Genomic DNA, 15,796 nt, shown 5'->3' on the forward strand with positions numbered 1-15,796 from the left:
CACTACCCAAACCGGTTTCGACCTTTATTGAGGTCTCATCACTGGGAGTCAGACCAAAAAATGTCAAGGTTGAAGTAATGCAGAGCTTATAAATTTTACCTAAACAAGTTGCCACAAGATGCTTTGACCTTATTAAATAAAAATCAAAGGATGAGAGTAAGACGTAGAAAGTTTTTTAATTTGGGTATACTAGTTAGTTTTAACTTGGATATTTATAAGTTCTGCATTACTTCAATCTTGGCATTTTTTGATCTAACTCCCACTGACGACACCTCAATAAAGGTCGAAACCAGTCTGGGTAGTGGCCCTTGCCTTTAATGCATAGCATCGTACATCTCCGTAAGGGGATGTGCTTTGCATTAGGGGAAATACTAAGGAAAGTGATTGGAACTTACTCCACCTTTACCGCGAGTTGTCTCAGACTTGAACTACGTTCAGGAGCAAACTTGACTTACTTGACTGTTTGCTTACTTGGGAAAAAATGATTAAAACCTAGTTTATAAAATTGCTTGGTATCTTTAATTTGAGCAATTAAGTAATTTACCGAGCAAAAATATCTTTTTTTTTTTAGAACATGGTTACCCTACTTTATGCATACAACAGCATCATCTAAAACATCACCTAACAAACTTGCAGCAGGGTTTCACTCCAGATATCAAAAACCCATAGAAGTAACAATAACTAAAAGTTTAAATGTTCATCCATTCATTATAAGCATATATAAAACCCATTTACAATTACAATATACTTATAATGAAAGGAAACAAACTCTCCCAACTACCCACTAAGTTGAAAGAGATAAAAAGGATTACGTGTAGTGAAGTCAACTTTTCTTTGCATGCAGGTGCTGAATATAAATGTAATTTTCATTTAGTTAATGTGCTAATGAACTGAGAGTATGGAGCGATAGACAAGCTAAACAGTAAAACTGAGAAGTTACAAAAAGATAATAAAGAAGGTACTGTTCACATAACACAGAAATGTTCCATGAAAGGGAAATTGAGAGCTGAAATTAAATAGTTATGTCTCAGGCTGCAGGACAAAAAATGGATAGGCATTCACAAAATACATTTTTAAAACTTCCTAAGTAAAAAAAAAAAAAAAACATTTAGGACATATTTGCTTTGGCAAATATGTTATTTACATTTTAACAATTCATAAACTGTAATTTGTAATTCATGAAAAACACAAAAAATAAATGAAAATGCTAATGTTATTTACTATTTATTTAACAATAAAGAATCAACAAGATTTGAGAAAGCTTGTTTTTGAGGAGATGAGAATTTTCACCATTTATAAAGTAATGGTGGATAGAGATCTTTTGCATTTCATGAAATCCTAAGTTTAAAAACAGCAAGTTTAGCTTTGAATGTAAAATATGTATATAATCTGAAACTTTTAATACTAGAATTCATCATTTCACTTTTAAAAGTGTATAAGGCAAATGATCTCCATCAGCCATCTCTGTCTACTGATTAAAAGGATCAACTTAATTTTCCTTTGAAATCAGTATGTAGCAAAAAAATAATCAGGAAGACTTTCTGACCAGTCTCAAAATGGTGAAGTTATTTATTTTTGTGGAGGACATAGTAAAAAAACTATCTAAAAGAAAGAGGTGTTAAAAAAAAAAAATTGCTGAAAGATAAAAATACATTATTTACAAGTTTATGATAATTAACTCAATTATACAATCAATACTGGTTTAACCAATACTTTTCATTTCAACATGGAAGGGAGAAGTAACACAAGACAAAGGATAGTGCATCTTGTACTTTTTCTGAAGAATATTTAAAACAAGAATAATATGTATGCCATTCAAAGTAGCATAAATAAATTGAACTCTAAACAACACTAAACTAATTGAATAATTTCTCACTGATCCTTCATAATGCTTGCTCCAGTTGATAAAATGAATAATTCTCCAAAATGTTCTTTCTGGCACCTTTCTTTTCTTTTTTTTCTCATTTATTTGGCCATTCCATAAAAATAAAGCTATAATTTATCCATGAGTCCTTCTGTAGTCATACCTATTACAAACATCCTTCAAAGATTCTTTCATATGACACTCACCAGAACTTGGCACAAGTGAAACTTTGAAACGGCAGAAATGATTCCATTCATAAATAAGTAATATTGCTGTTAAAACTTATTTTTCTTCTTTCATTTTAGAATAAAAGAGTAATGACTCCTAATAGCTTATTCAAAGCAACTTAAAATAAGAATAAGAACTCATTTACATTCAAAAATGAATCTTGAGACATTTTATGATGATAAATAATTTGTCATATGAATATCATTTCTGAAAAACTGAGCATATAATTATACATGTCCATTTAATATGCTACTTCTCTCCTGTGTAAAATTATTGACTGTGCCTATGATAAATATATGCAGTTCCTCAAAGTAGTTTGTTTTCTTCCTTTGAATTAATCTGAGGTTTAAAATGCAAAAGGTCAACATCAAGATCTTATGCATATATTTGTATATATGCAAGAGTTGTAAAAAATATCATCCCTGCCCAGTTTTTTTTTGTTTTTTAAATATCTGTTACAGCAGTTGATCTTTGGATACCGAGCACTGCTAAATGACAAGAGTAAGAATTTAAGCCAACATTATAACTGCCAAGGCCACACCTCATCAGTAAATTGCACTTAAATCTGGCAGTGTTCTGTCATTTTTTTTTTTTTTTTTTTTTTTTTTTTGTGGTTTGTTTTGTAGAGTATTAGTATACCAGTAGAATAACTGCAGAGCACAAAATCCACTAGTAAAAGTTCTCTGTCCTTTCACAGTAAACGATTCTGGAACATCAGTGTAGAATGGAATTTTCTACATGGTGAAATTTCACTGGCTGTGGTAATATTCTGCAGACCATGTCCATAATGATGATTATTCTGACAGATATTGCAATACCACTATACCAAATGAGAAGGAATTGCTTGCTGTGCTTGATATTCCACTTGGAAGTCATATTTATACTACAAAAATAAAATATATATTAATCATTAATAAGACATCAATAATGAAATCATATGTATGCTCTAAAAACAAAATAAAAATATTAACCATTAACAAGACATCGATAATGATTGAAATTTATTCCATATGCTGCTCATTGAGTTATGGACTAAATCATTCAAAATAATAAAATAGTTAATACAAAATAAGATGACATTTCTCAAATCATGAAGGAATAACAAAATACAGCAAGAATGCTCTCTTTTCTCTTCTCACCTTTTATTTATGATTTAGCTTTATATATATATATATATATATATATATATATATATATACACACACACACTGAAATTATTTGATTTCTAGTATTGTATAAATAATTTTGATTTGTATGCCAAAGAATGGCATTGTAGTAGAATGAAACAGGACAGATCATCACTCAGACATTTTTGGTAGTAAATAAAGCTTCTATACAAAGAAAGTTATTACTTTCAACAAAAATACAAAAGCTGTATTCCAAAATTAAGTTTAAAATTACAGAAATATATTTATTAAATTTTGTTTTATTTAAGAAGGTTGGGTCAAGCATGTAGTGAGATATGTGCTTTGTGAAGTTTCCTTTAATAGTCACATTTTGTTATCATGGTAGCTGTCACACTGCATGGCTCATCATTTCCCATTCTAGCATCTTTCAATACCATATTTTGGATGAGAGGCTATACTTATGGTATTAAGTAGCAAGTGTGAATTGGGATAATATGTGCATGTTTGAAATGTGGACAATGAGAAACATGGGGAGATTACTTTGAATGAGCAAAAGGAGGAGTTGCATGTTGGAAATGAATGCATTTATCAAGGGTGTGCACAGATACACACGAATGCTATTAGAAATTACAGCAGCATGACTGAGGGCGAGGACAGAATATGGATTTAATAATGGATATAAGTATCTCCATAGTGCAACTGGAAGAAAGATGGTATGTTGCATCCTTCAGTTGGAAAAGGCTTAAGCTCAATTTTCATCATGATGAGAGGAATCTTTATATGGGTTTTTTTCAACTGAAAGTCACGTAGCTGATCTCATACAGAAACTCAGGTTTTTATTCCTGTATAAACGCAAATCAGAATATGCACAACTTATAGACAAAAAATATTAGTGGTGCTGGTAGGCAGTAGATGGCATTGTGTGTAGATGATGATGGTAGTAGTGGTTCTGTGATAGTAAGTGGTGGATTAAATGTTGGTAACTGAGAGTTGCAGAGTAGGGTGCCCTCTCTCGATGAGTTATAATAATAATATAGTATAAATATTATGTTATAATGTAATAATAATACTATATTATTATAGTAAAAGGATGAGAGGGTATGTGGCAGTTGCCATCAATGTCTTTGATCGTGCAGATAAATGTAGGGTGAGAGTAGGATGTTTGGAGAGAAAACAGAGGTATTGGGGATGGAACTGAAAGAATGAAAATTTTACTGAGTAAGATGAGCTGGAAAAACTTTGCCAAGGGTCAAGAGCTTGGGATTTGGTAGTAAAATCAGAAGATTTGGTTGCCATTGAGATGTCATTCTTAGGTGATGAAAGTAATCATGTAGTTGTGATTTTGGAAGGAGGAGTGAATAGGCAGATAGACAGAAATCGTAAGGAGAAACAAATTTATGAGGAATTACAATAGTTGATTATAGCAGACTTAGGAACCAGATTGGGATAATATCATGGACGGGAAAGAAAGAGATCATTAGTATATAGAAGCTAATTAAGATTTTGTTAACATCAGTGGCAAACTGTGTGTGTGTGTAAGATATGGGAAAAGTAAAAAATCAAACAGGAACTTCAGAAGAAGCTAAAACTATGGAAATTTCAGGTACAAAGAGTGGTTACAAGAGGAGTATATGTCTCAAGAAACCAACCAGTACAGTAAGGAAGAAGAAGAAATCAGGACATGAGATAAGACCAGCACTATGGCTAATAAAGAGTTCTTTTATGTAACTAGCAGAATGAGAAATGACTTGCATAAATGCCCTTGCTAGATGAAACAGTGGTCAGATGACAGATCTGTAGATAATGGCTGATGCAGATGACAGCTTTTAATTATCACTATCAAAGTATTTCAATCTGGTGAAACAAGATTTATTATTAGAGGAATTGGGGGAGGGTTGAATTGGAAGTGAATGAAACCATACTAAGAATGACAAGTATTTTGGATGTCAACAAGATAGTGCTATCAGATAATATTTCACCATGTGTTTTAAGAGAATGTGCTGAAAAATGACAATAGTAATGATTTGGTTGTTCAATGCCATGTAACTGGAAGAGCTGATAAGGAGGGGAAGGAGATCAAGGTAGTGCTATTGCAAAAGTGGTGTAAAATGGAAGGACGAAACTATAGACCAGTTTGCATTTCTTTTATGGTCATTAAGATTTTATAAAAACTGACTTGATACAAAATTAGACAAATGAAGATGATGTTCATTATGAAGGTTAGCACATGGATTTACTAAACAGCCATGTTTCAGTAATCTGGTAACATTTTATAATAATGTAACAGGGATGACTGATAAAGAATGCATATTCTGCAATTTTTTTTTTTTTTTTAGGTTTACAAAACATTTGATAGCTGCAACAAATGGTGTCAGATATCCAATAATAAACTGGTAATCAGCTGACTAACATCCAGGAATTATGTATGGGATAACAGGTGGAGGTCTTTATGTCAGTGATAATGATACACTAAATGGAATGCAGAAAGATATTCAGTTGTTTGCAGGTGATGCCAGCTTAGTTGACCGAGATAGCATTTCTATTTTCCATTGAACTAGTGTATGAATGCCACAGTGGTAGAGATGTCAGAATGTCTAAGTGGCAGTTGTTTACTGAATGCCTGTTGTGGTCTTAAAATAAGTATGTGTAGTGTCTAAAGCAAGTTTATGGCTAATACTACCCCCCCCACACACACCCATGGTACTAAAAGGATATAAACCTTTTATAGGCAGTGTTATCATTAAAAAAAAGTGATGGCTCTTCAGAAAGATTTAAACATGTTGGAAATATGGACAAGTTTGGTGATGCCAATATAATGTTAACTATATGAGAGCTTTTGAATTTTGGGATCCACATGGAAGGCTACAATGTTCTAATGGTAGAATTATACTGGAGGAATTTGAGGGGGCTCATAATCTTGAGGTAGTGGTGGATATCACTCATAGATAGAATGTTTCCTCTTGGTGAAGACAATTCAGAGGATTAGTGCAACAGTTAGGATGCTGACCAGTAGAGAAAAGGATATGGTAGTTCCACTGCTACGAGGCTTGATCATATGAATTTGCAGAGAAAGAAATTTTCAAGAGGATACAAAGGCATGCAAAAAGTAAATTTTTTAAAAAAATTTTTATGTTGGACCCATATATGAGAGGTTGGCTGGTCAACCTATAGTACTTCCATATATGGGTCATGGGATGGGAAAGGAGGAACTTGTTAACATTCTATTTGAAAGCTGTATATTGTATTCCTTGGGAAATACCTCAGGAGGAAGACTGTTCCACAGTACAGCAGTAGCAGGGATGAAGGAGGAGGAAAAGAAACTTGTTCTGTGGTTTTCAAGGAGTACTGCGAAGGGATGTTGGGAAGTGAACTGTACATGTTCCAGTGGGTTTAGTACAGAGTACAAGCCATTAGGAAAAAGAAAACCAGGACGTCCTCTTAAACGTTTCAACAATGACTTCTAAGGCCGGAACAGGCCATCTAGGCCTAAATCCTTGATATGCACGATGATGATCATCAGAACCTGATGTGCTTCCTTATTATGACCATTTTAGAGAATTTTCTTCAATTAACACAAAAAAAAGGATAAGTAATATTTATTTAAGGCATATACTTTGGCCTGAATATTACAGGCCATCATCAGTAGCAACAATAGTTAATTACAAAATAGAATGCAAACAATGGATTGATTTGAAAAAGTAAAAGCTGCATGATGTTATACATAAAACAGTGCATTGGAAAACTGAGGAAATATTGCCATATTGATCATTAGCTATTTAAAACAAAAACAAAATATTAATGTGCGATTAAAATAAGACTTTCCCATATCTTAGATAGACAGAGGTAGTCATTACGATTTTAAGTTCAGACATCGAAGAAAGGCCTCAGCTTTTAAACAAGCATTCAAATTTATACTGACATTGATGAAGTAAGCATGTTTCAGACCATAGGATGTCGTGGTCTGTATCTATTCTGTGCTGAGCCAGATTTCTCAGATTTACTGTTGCTAATGTAAGATTTGTGTTCCTATATTCTCTTTTTTATTTGGTTTGTCCAAAGTAAGAATGATAATGTCACAAGGAACTTGGTAGACAACAGAGAAAGCTAGAGGAGACTATCTTTTGAATGATAAATGATAGTTTATCATTCAAATGATAAACTATTGTTTATCATTACTGATTTCAGCCTGTTGAAATAGCCTCAAATAAGTAATATTACTTATCCTTTATGTTTTTTTTTTTTTTGCATTAATTGAAGAAACCTGACATGGCACAAGTATCTCTTAAACAACATTTTAGAGAATTTCAGTCTACAGTAATAAGGAAGCAGCATCAAAGTGTAAGGAAACTTCAGTTGCCTTATCAGTTGATGAAATGCTCTTGATTTCTTCAAGACCACTTTAACTGGACCTGTTTCACCAGACCCCTTCTACAAGGAATTAACACCTCTCCCTCCACATGACTTGTATTTCTGACTATGAAAATTGCAATTCTTTCAATTAAGTTAATATTGAATATCATTCATACTTTTTAAGATTTTCTGTATGTTTTTTATTCAATGGTGTTTATTTCCACCCCATCTAAAATAGATTAAAAAAAAACTAATGATCACATCGAAAACAAATATCTGAGCTTTAAAAATAAAAAAAAAAAAATTAAAAAAAAAGGCAGAAACACTCAATTAGTTACATTGTATAGATTTTGATGTGTTTTAAATTAAAATAAAGTTTGGTTCATGTTGTAAATTATTTTTTTTTACATTTTAACAGATACTTTAGTGGCATGCATAGATACTCATTGTACAATATAATATTTTATTCATACTTATACATTATCAAATTCCAGCCATGTACCCTCAAGGGGTGTACAGGATATGATAGTACTACATGAAAAATGTACATCATTACTAACTTTCTATCTACATTCCTCCAAATCAGTCTGTTACTTGTCAAGATTCCATTATTATCAGATCTTATATTTCTATCATCTAAGGTACATCTTGATCATCCTCTGGGTTGATTTCCTGCCAACCTAGCAAAGAACACTTGTTTTACTAATCTTTCCTCGCCCATTCTGTTTAAGTGACCATACCACCTGAGATTAGCTCTGCTAACACATTCCTGGATGCTGACAATGTCAAGTTCTTTATTAATATCCTCGTTTTTAATATGATATTGCCATTGATACCATCTGTTCATGCTCTCAATCTTTCTCAGGACTCTCATATCTACAGTCTCTAGTCTTTGGTCAAGTGTTTTACTTCTAACCCAGCTCTCAGATCCATAAGTTAAAATGGGTTTGAACACTGTTTAGCATTTGGCTAATTTCTCTCTTATTCCATATAAATGTATTCAGTTGACTTCCTACCATAATAGCTTTGTTGATTCTATTGTCTATTTCCATATTTAATTTACCATCTTCACTAAAATTCATGACTTGAGTTGATTTGTTTTAAATGAAATGTTTAAATGAGCTCCATTCACAATGCAGTTGATATTTTCAATGTTTCTGGCTATTTTCATTATCTTTCTTTTTAATGCTGACCATCATACCATATCTATTACAACAATTATTCAATTCAGTAAATCCGCTTATTTATTTAGAAGAATAACATATAGGATATGATAGTACTACATGAAAAATGTACATCATTACTAACTTTCTATCTACAATTTTCCTCCAAATCAGTCATTACTAACTTTCTATAACTTTCATCCACATAAAGCAAAGAGCTGAGATTAACACCTCCAATTTTGATATCAGGTTTAATACCACTTTCCTTCATAATGTGATCCATATACATAATGAATAACAGAGGGGATAATGTACATCCTTGTATGACACCAGATTTAACATCAAACCATCTTCCCATAACTCCTTCAATTCTAACTGCTGATTCACAACTCAAAGACTAAGTATTGCTTGATATAATGTCCCATTCACACCATATAACTGTAGCCTTTTGAATAGCTTCTCTCTTGGCACCCTGTCATATGCCTTTTCCAGATCTTTGTTATATTCCCATGATTTCTCAACTATTTGTCAAAGTGAAGATCTGATCCTGACAGCCTCTATTTGGCCTGAATCCAGCTTGTTCTTCACCAAGCTTTTCTTCCACAATTCTTCAACCTTTTCTCAAGTTACTTGCATAAATTCCAGGAACACTCAGTAGGGAAATACCTCTGTAATTTTCACATTCAGTTTTGTTTCCCTTTTTATATATGGATACTATGAGAACTCGACTCCAATCATTGGGAATTTGTCACTCTGTCCAGGTCTTTTGAACTATACAGTTCAGCCCCTGTAAGACTTTTATACCTCCATACTTCAGCATTTCTGGTCAAATATCACCTATTCCTGCTGCCATTCCAGATTTCAAGCCTTTGATGGTTTTTCTACTTCAAGTATGGATATGTATTCCTGAATGCATGCCTATTGAGTGTTTTTTTTTTTTTTTTTTTACCACGGTACTACCACTGCTTGTTTCATTTAGCAATTTTTTTCAAATAATTACTTCATACTTCAAGAATATCTTTTTCACAGTTTTTGTGTCACCTTTATCATCTGTAATTCCTTTTACAACACTCTTTCCTCCATTTCTGAGCTTCAATAATCTCCAGAATATATTCCCACCCACTTGATAGTTATTTTCTATGTTCTTACCAGTCTTTTCATGACTTTTGTTTAGCTTCCGTACATTTGTCTCTGTATTCTCTAAGAGCACAAGCTGACTTATTTGCCAGGAACTTTTGATATGCTTTCTCCTTTTCCTACATTGCCTCATCAACTTCTTGTGTCCACCATGGAGTTCTAATTTGTCTATCCTTGCAGACAACCTCACCACATGCCTCTCTGGCTGAATCAATCAGGGTTTTCTTCAAGGCTTGCCACTGAATCTCCAAGGTTTGGTTCCTGTTCTCAAACTCTTTCATTTTTTCTTCAATAACCACTGTATTTTAGTCTACAGTTCACATCTGAGAGCTGCTCATGTTTTATTCACTCTAAAACCTTTTTACATGCTCTTCTTTTCAAAATAAAATTCAATTTTATCCTGCTCAAGACTAAATAGTGATCATTTCCAATTTCAAATCCTCTGTACATTCTGGTGTCCTGGACCAAGGAAAAAAATCACTATCGACAATAACATAGTCAATGAGACTTTTTTATTTCTTGAATCTTCTCTCCATGTGAATTTATGCACATTTTTATGTTGGAACATGGTGTTAGTAATAACCAGTCCATTATTATTAGCTTTGCTCTTTTCTCCAAATTTTCCCAAAATATTTTTGTATGTCTCACAATCATTTCCTACTCTACTATTTAGATCCCCAACAAGGACCAACTTTTCCTTTTTCATTGTGTCAGTTGCTTTTTCTAAAGCCTCAAAAAATTCCTCCACTTCTACCTTAGTAGAACCTTCTGTGGGACCACCATTGGCACAAATAAGTCTCATTGTCCAGTTCCCCATTCTCATATTTGCCCACATTACTCTACTTGAGACTGACTGCCATTCAAGAAGATTAGCCTCGTATTTTGTGTTGAATACTATGGCTACTCCTTCTTTTCCTTGATTGTCATTGCTTGAATATAACATTTTGTATTTATTGCCCAGAAAGATCGCACCAGTTTTTGTCTTTTTTTTGTTTCAGTCACCCCTATTAAGTCAATCTTGTACTTATATAATTCCTCAGCTAGCTCCATTTCTTTGCCATTCAGGCTTCTTATGTTGATAGTACTGATCTCTAACTCTGGTGATGTTGAGTTGGGGTGTGTTTTTAGATTTGTTCCAGTAACTGACTTTTCACTGTTTGTCCTGGCAAAAACAATAGGGGGGGGGGGGGGGGCTTGTTTAACTGGGCGACGATCCCAGCCAGCATGGAATTCTGTCATGATGTACCATCATTTTGTATTTCGGTTTAAGCCAATAAGAATACAATTTGGTCGGCTAAATCCCAACTTGCCAGCCCATCCTTGTCTGTTCAGTATGCAGGTATTATACCCAACAGGGCACACCACGAGAAGGTGAGGATTGGACATGAGGTCAAAAGCCCTGGTCGGTTCTCATTCCTTTAAAGGCTATGTGGAGGTCTCTTCTCAGTTATACAGCTTTGACCCTTAAGCACCCCACTTCTTTTCAGCCATTTTCTTTGTTCACTGCTGGACGAAGGCCTCCTCCATTTCTTTCCATCTTTCTCTGCTCTTGGCAATGGTTGACCAATTCTCCCCCAAAAAATTTGACAATTCATCACTCCACGTTCTTTTAGGATGTCCTCGGCCTCGTTTCCCTTCTTTTGGAATCTGCTTCGTTAGTATAGTGGTCCATCGTCATCTTCTCTTTTGGATAAATGTCTAGTCCATTTCCATTTTTGTTGCTTGTGGTGAAGAATGATGTCAGTGATGTGAGTCTGGCTTCTTATCTTTTAATGCGATGCCTGGCATCAACCTCTCCATTTTTCTTTGAGTTGTTAATTTATTTGTCAGTGCTTTTGTTAGTGATCAAGTTTCATAACCATATGAGATTACTGGAATATATATATACTGATTAAATGTCTTCCTTTTAAAACAGAGTGGGACATCACTGTTTTGAAAAATGCTTTTCAATTTTCTGAATTCACTCAGGCAAGATGAACTCTCTGATTTATTTCCTTCTGGAGTCCACAGTTTAGAATAATGAGATGACCAAAGTATGTGTATGAAGAGACTCTTTCCAAGAAATTGCTTTCTATTATTATGTTTTTTGCTGTCACAAAATGATGAAACATGATTTTAGTTTTTTCTCTGTTTATCTTTAGACCGACTTTTCTGCTTTCATGATATAGGTCTTCTGGAGTGTTTTCAAAAATTATATCATCTGCTTTTCTTAGGGGTGTTAAGTTTCTGTTATTAATTTTTATACCAAGGTTTGTCCAGTTTATATTATTAAATATTTCTTGAAGGACTGCTATAAAGATTTTGAGTGATAGAGAGTCTCCTTGTTGGATACCTTTTTCGATTGATATTTTATTGCTACTCGTGTGAAGTAGCAATTGTTGCTGTTGCAGTGAGGTATATTACCTGGAGGAGGTCCATATATTCTCCAAGAACTCCCTGATTCTAGAGTGCTTTCATTATTGCATTAGTTTTGATGGAATTAAATGCTTTTTCATAATCAATGAAGGCTAAACAGAGAGGCAATTTGTTTTCTTCTGCTTTTTCTATTGTTATTTGTTTTACTGCATGAATATGATCAATTGTATTTTAAAGCCTTTATAGAATCCTGCTTGTTCTACCAGTTGATTTGAGTCTAGAAGAGTGTTAACCTGTTTGTTATTACTTTTGTTCAGATTAGAGAGAATACTTATTGGTCTATAGTTCTTTACCCTTTTTTTAAAATAACAGTATCAGAATAGCATTTTTCCAATTTTCTGGCATCTTCCCCTCTTCTAGGCATAGATTTAGTAAGTTTGTGACATAGTGAATTATATTGTTTCCTCCCCATTTAATTAATTTTATGTGAATTAGGTCTTCACCAGGACATTTTCCATTTGTTTTAATGCTTGTTTTATTTCATCTGAAGTGAATGGGGGGATGAATTCCATATGCGATGGAGAAGAGTTATTTATATTTATCTATTGAAGGATCACTATAGAGTTCTTTATAAAATTCTTCTAGCTTGCGTAAGATGTGTTCTTGGTTCCTTTATTGTAGTTCCATTCTTATCTTTTATTGCAGTTATTTGACTTTTGCCAACTGATAAATGTTTTCTTAGTATTTTCATATTTTTATTGTTTCTTTTATTTTTTTAGTGTTATAAGATCTTATTTCATTTCTCATCTTTTTCCTTATTGTTTTGCACAGTTCTGCATATTCTATTTAGAAATTAAGTTTTTGTCTTGTTTCATATTTTGTCTATTTTAGTAGTTGTAAGGTTTCCTCTGAAAGTTTAGTCTTTTTGTTGTTTGTTGCTTTTGAATTCATTGGCTGCTGAGATTATTACTTCCATTAGGTTTTTGCTTATTTTATTTATGTCTTCTTCAAATATATTTATTAAGTCTAGTTTTCGATAGAGTTTTTCTTCATAATCCTTGTTTTCGATAGGTTTTAAGTCAAAACTTCTTGATTTTCTGTTGTTTAGCCATTTCATTCTTTCCAATTTGGGGGTTTATTTTAATTTTGGATCTGACCAATCTGTGGTCACTTCCTGTTTTTACTTGATTTAGTACTGAGGTATCTTGAACTATTTTTTTTTATTATTACACAGTATATAATCTATTTCATTTTTTATTTCTCCGTTTGGACTTCTCCATGCCTATTTTCTTTTGAGGGCTTTTTAAAAAAAATTTATTATACAGAATTCTCTATCAATAACAAGCCTTCATAATATAAGGCTTGTTATTGATAGAGAATTCTGTAAGAACCATTCCTGAGTTGCTGCTTATATCATATATGTATGTATGGTCCTATTGTATCTATTTGGTGAATGGGATGACCTATTTTGGCATTAAAATCACCTTACTTAATAAAGATTTGATTGCCATTTCTTTTTTTATTCAGAGTGCACTGCAGTGAGTCATAAAATGCTTCTATCTCTTCATCAGTGTGGGATGAGGTGGGAGCATATATTTGGATGATCCTGATTTTAAGTTTAGAGTTTATTTTAAGTATAATTTCTATTATTCTTTCATTTGTATAATTAAATTCTTCTATAAGGTGTGTAATTGTTTTCTTAATTAGAAATCCCACTCTGTATTGTCTTTTAGTTTTCCCATAGTAGTATTAGTCTCCATTTTTTAGTTTTATTAAATGTTCATCCTTCCTGCAAACTTCACTTAAACCTATTATATCCCATTTAATATGTTTTAGTTCTTGCTGTAAGATGGTAAGGTCTTCATCTTCTTTAAGTGTTTGACAATTAAATGTTCCTATATAGAGGAAAAGAGGATTGTATTGATTACTGTGATATTCACGAATTCTTTGGGCTATTCCAGTATTGATTATTATTTGGGAAAGCTTCCCCACTGCATCATGTTCTGGTCTCCATAAATGGTTTCGATCAGAGTAGTCATATAGTTGGGGAAATTTAGTCACATCCAGTGAATGCCCATTCTGGCCATGGGCTTTATGGCCTTTCTTTCTTCATCTTGGCATTGTAGTGGAGGAGCTGTGACCTAATCTCCCACGCTGGCTACATAACGTCTTGGGAGATGCATTTTATAGTTTTCTGCCAGCTCTTTGCTCATTATCAACTTTGCCATGGCTCATTATGACACCATGCTTCCTGGGGAGTCCACGTGGAGGCATGATACTAAAACTTCCTGGGTATGGCTCTCCAGACTTCACTGAAATATTGGCATTGCCATCTATATCAGTTTCATCAGGGTTTTTGACCGTGTTGTAGGTTGCCAGCCCACCACGGAAATCCATCCCAGGCTTAACTGTGCTCAACATGCTACAAGCATATTATAATGTTTAAGTATTAATACATTAATACTTATATATTAAAATATTTTAATACATCCTGTACATTGTAAGTTCTTTATTAATATATGTTTTTAAAATACATTCAATTTAATAGACTTGCAGCAAGAGTGGACATCCCTTCCTTCCCCCAATTAGTCTGTTAAATCAAGGGCATACTGTAGTGAAATCGTCTTATTGCCTAATGGAAAATTATGCTTGTTGGTGCCTATAGTTCCATTCCATGAAAGGCTCTAAAAAACGAAGAAAGAGGACTTTTTTTATCATTGGAGCAACTAATGCAAAGCTGATCTAATGTTAAGCACTTGTTGAATTTCTGTTCAGCATGTGGACTAATCATTCCTAACACGTTTCAATTAAAGGTGTGCAGATCTGCGATGTCAACCTTATACATGTATTACAAAGAAGCAGTTAAAAATGAGGGTGTATAGGAAAACAGTTTGATGTTAATTTTATGGAAAAGTTTGCATACACTATCACCACTGTTATTTATAAACAGTATCATTACAGAAAGCAATATTAAACCAAATATTCAAACAGAAGATATTAAGCTTAGCTCTTCACTTTACTGTACATAATGTTATCCACTTAATCTATTTAAGTATTCAAGCATCTTTATTCAAAGTTAATAATTGCAGTGACATTTTTTATATAAAAATCTGCAATAAAAATAAGGAAATGGGAAAAAGGAAAAAAATCAACTGCATTCTTGGTATGGAACCCATATTAATTATGTGTGTTAAACTGTGAATGAAATTATTTTGCATGTTTTTATTCTTCATTCACATTTAACATAATCTACCATATCCTAAGCAAGACTTGTTATATATTATTTGTTAGTCTTTTGCTTAAGATTTATTATTCATGTATTTTCCTTGAATTTTATCAGTTATTATTTAATTATATAATTTTAATATATGTTATGTTAATGAAAGGACTCTGTAGAAAATACCATTTATTTTATTGCTATATTCCTTCAGTAATATTATAAGATATTCTATGTATATAACTTTTATGTGCCTTATGTGAACTGTAATATATGTTTTATTTATTATATTTGTAAATGAAAGTGAAGGAAGAATTAAGTAACTATAATATTTTTTTTATTATTTTTCATTACT

The 15,796-nt window shown here is 32.9% G+C and overlaps 1 protein-coding gene across 2 annotated transcripts in view; it reads right to left on the reverse strand.

Moving 5' to 3' along the window:
• Positions 1-1,270: 1,270 nt before the first annotated feature.
• Mvb12 (multivesicular body subunit 12-like Mvb12) overlaps positions 1,271-15,796 on the reverse strand; it is a 171,363-nt gene continuing 156,837 nt past the window's right edge. For both annotated transcript variants that reach the window (XM_090395241.1, XM_090395250.1), the window contains one exon: positions 1,271-2,975. In XM_090395241.1, the coding sequence (XP_090251367.1) occupies positions 2,913-2,975 (63 nt within the window). In that variant the 3' untranslated portion in view covers positions 1,271-2,912. The remainder of the gene's footprint in view (positions 2,976-15,796) is intronic.

The sequence above is a fragment of the Typopeltis vanoorti genome, chromosome 1, assembly GCF_054136105.1.
Source record: "Typopeltis vanoorti isolate ZY-2024b chromosome 1, IOZ_Tvanoo_1.0, whole genome shotgun sequence".
In the NCBI taxonomy this organism is placed as follows: Eukaryota; Metazoa; Arthropoda; class Arachnida; order Uropygi; family Thelyphonidae; genus Typopeltis; species Typopeltis vanoorti.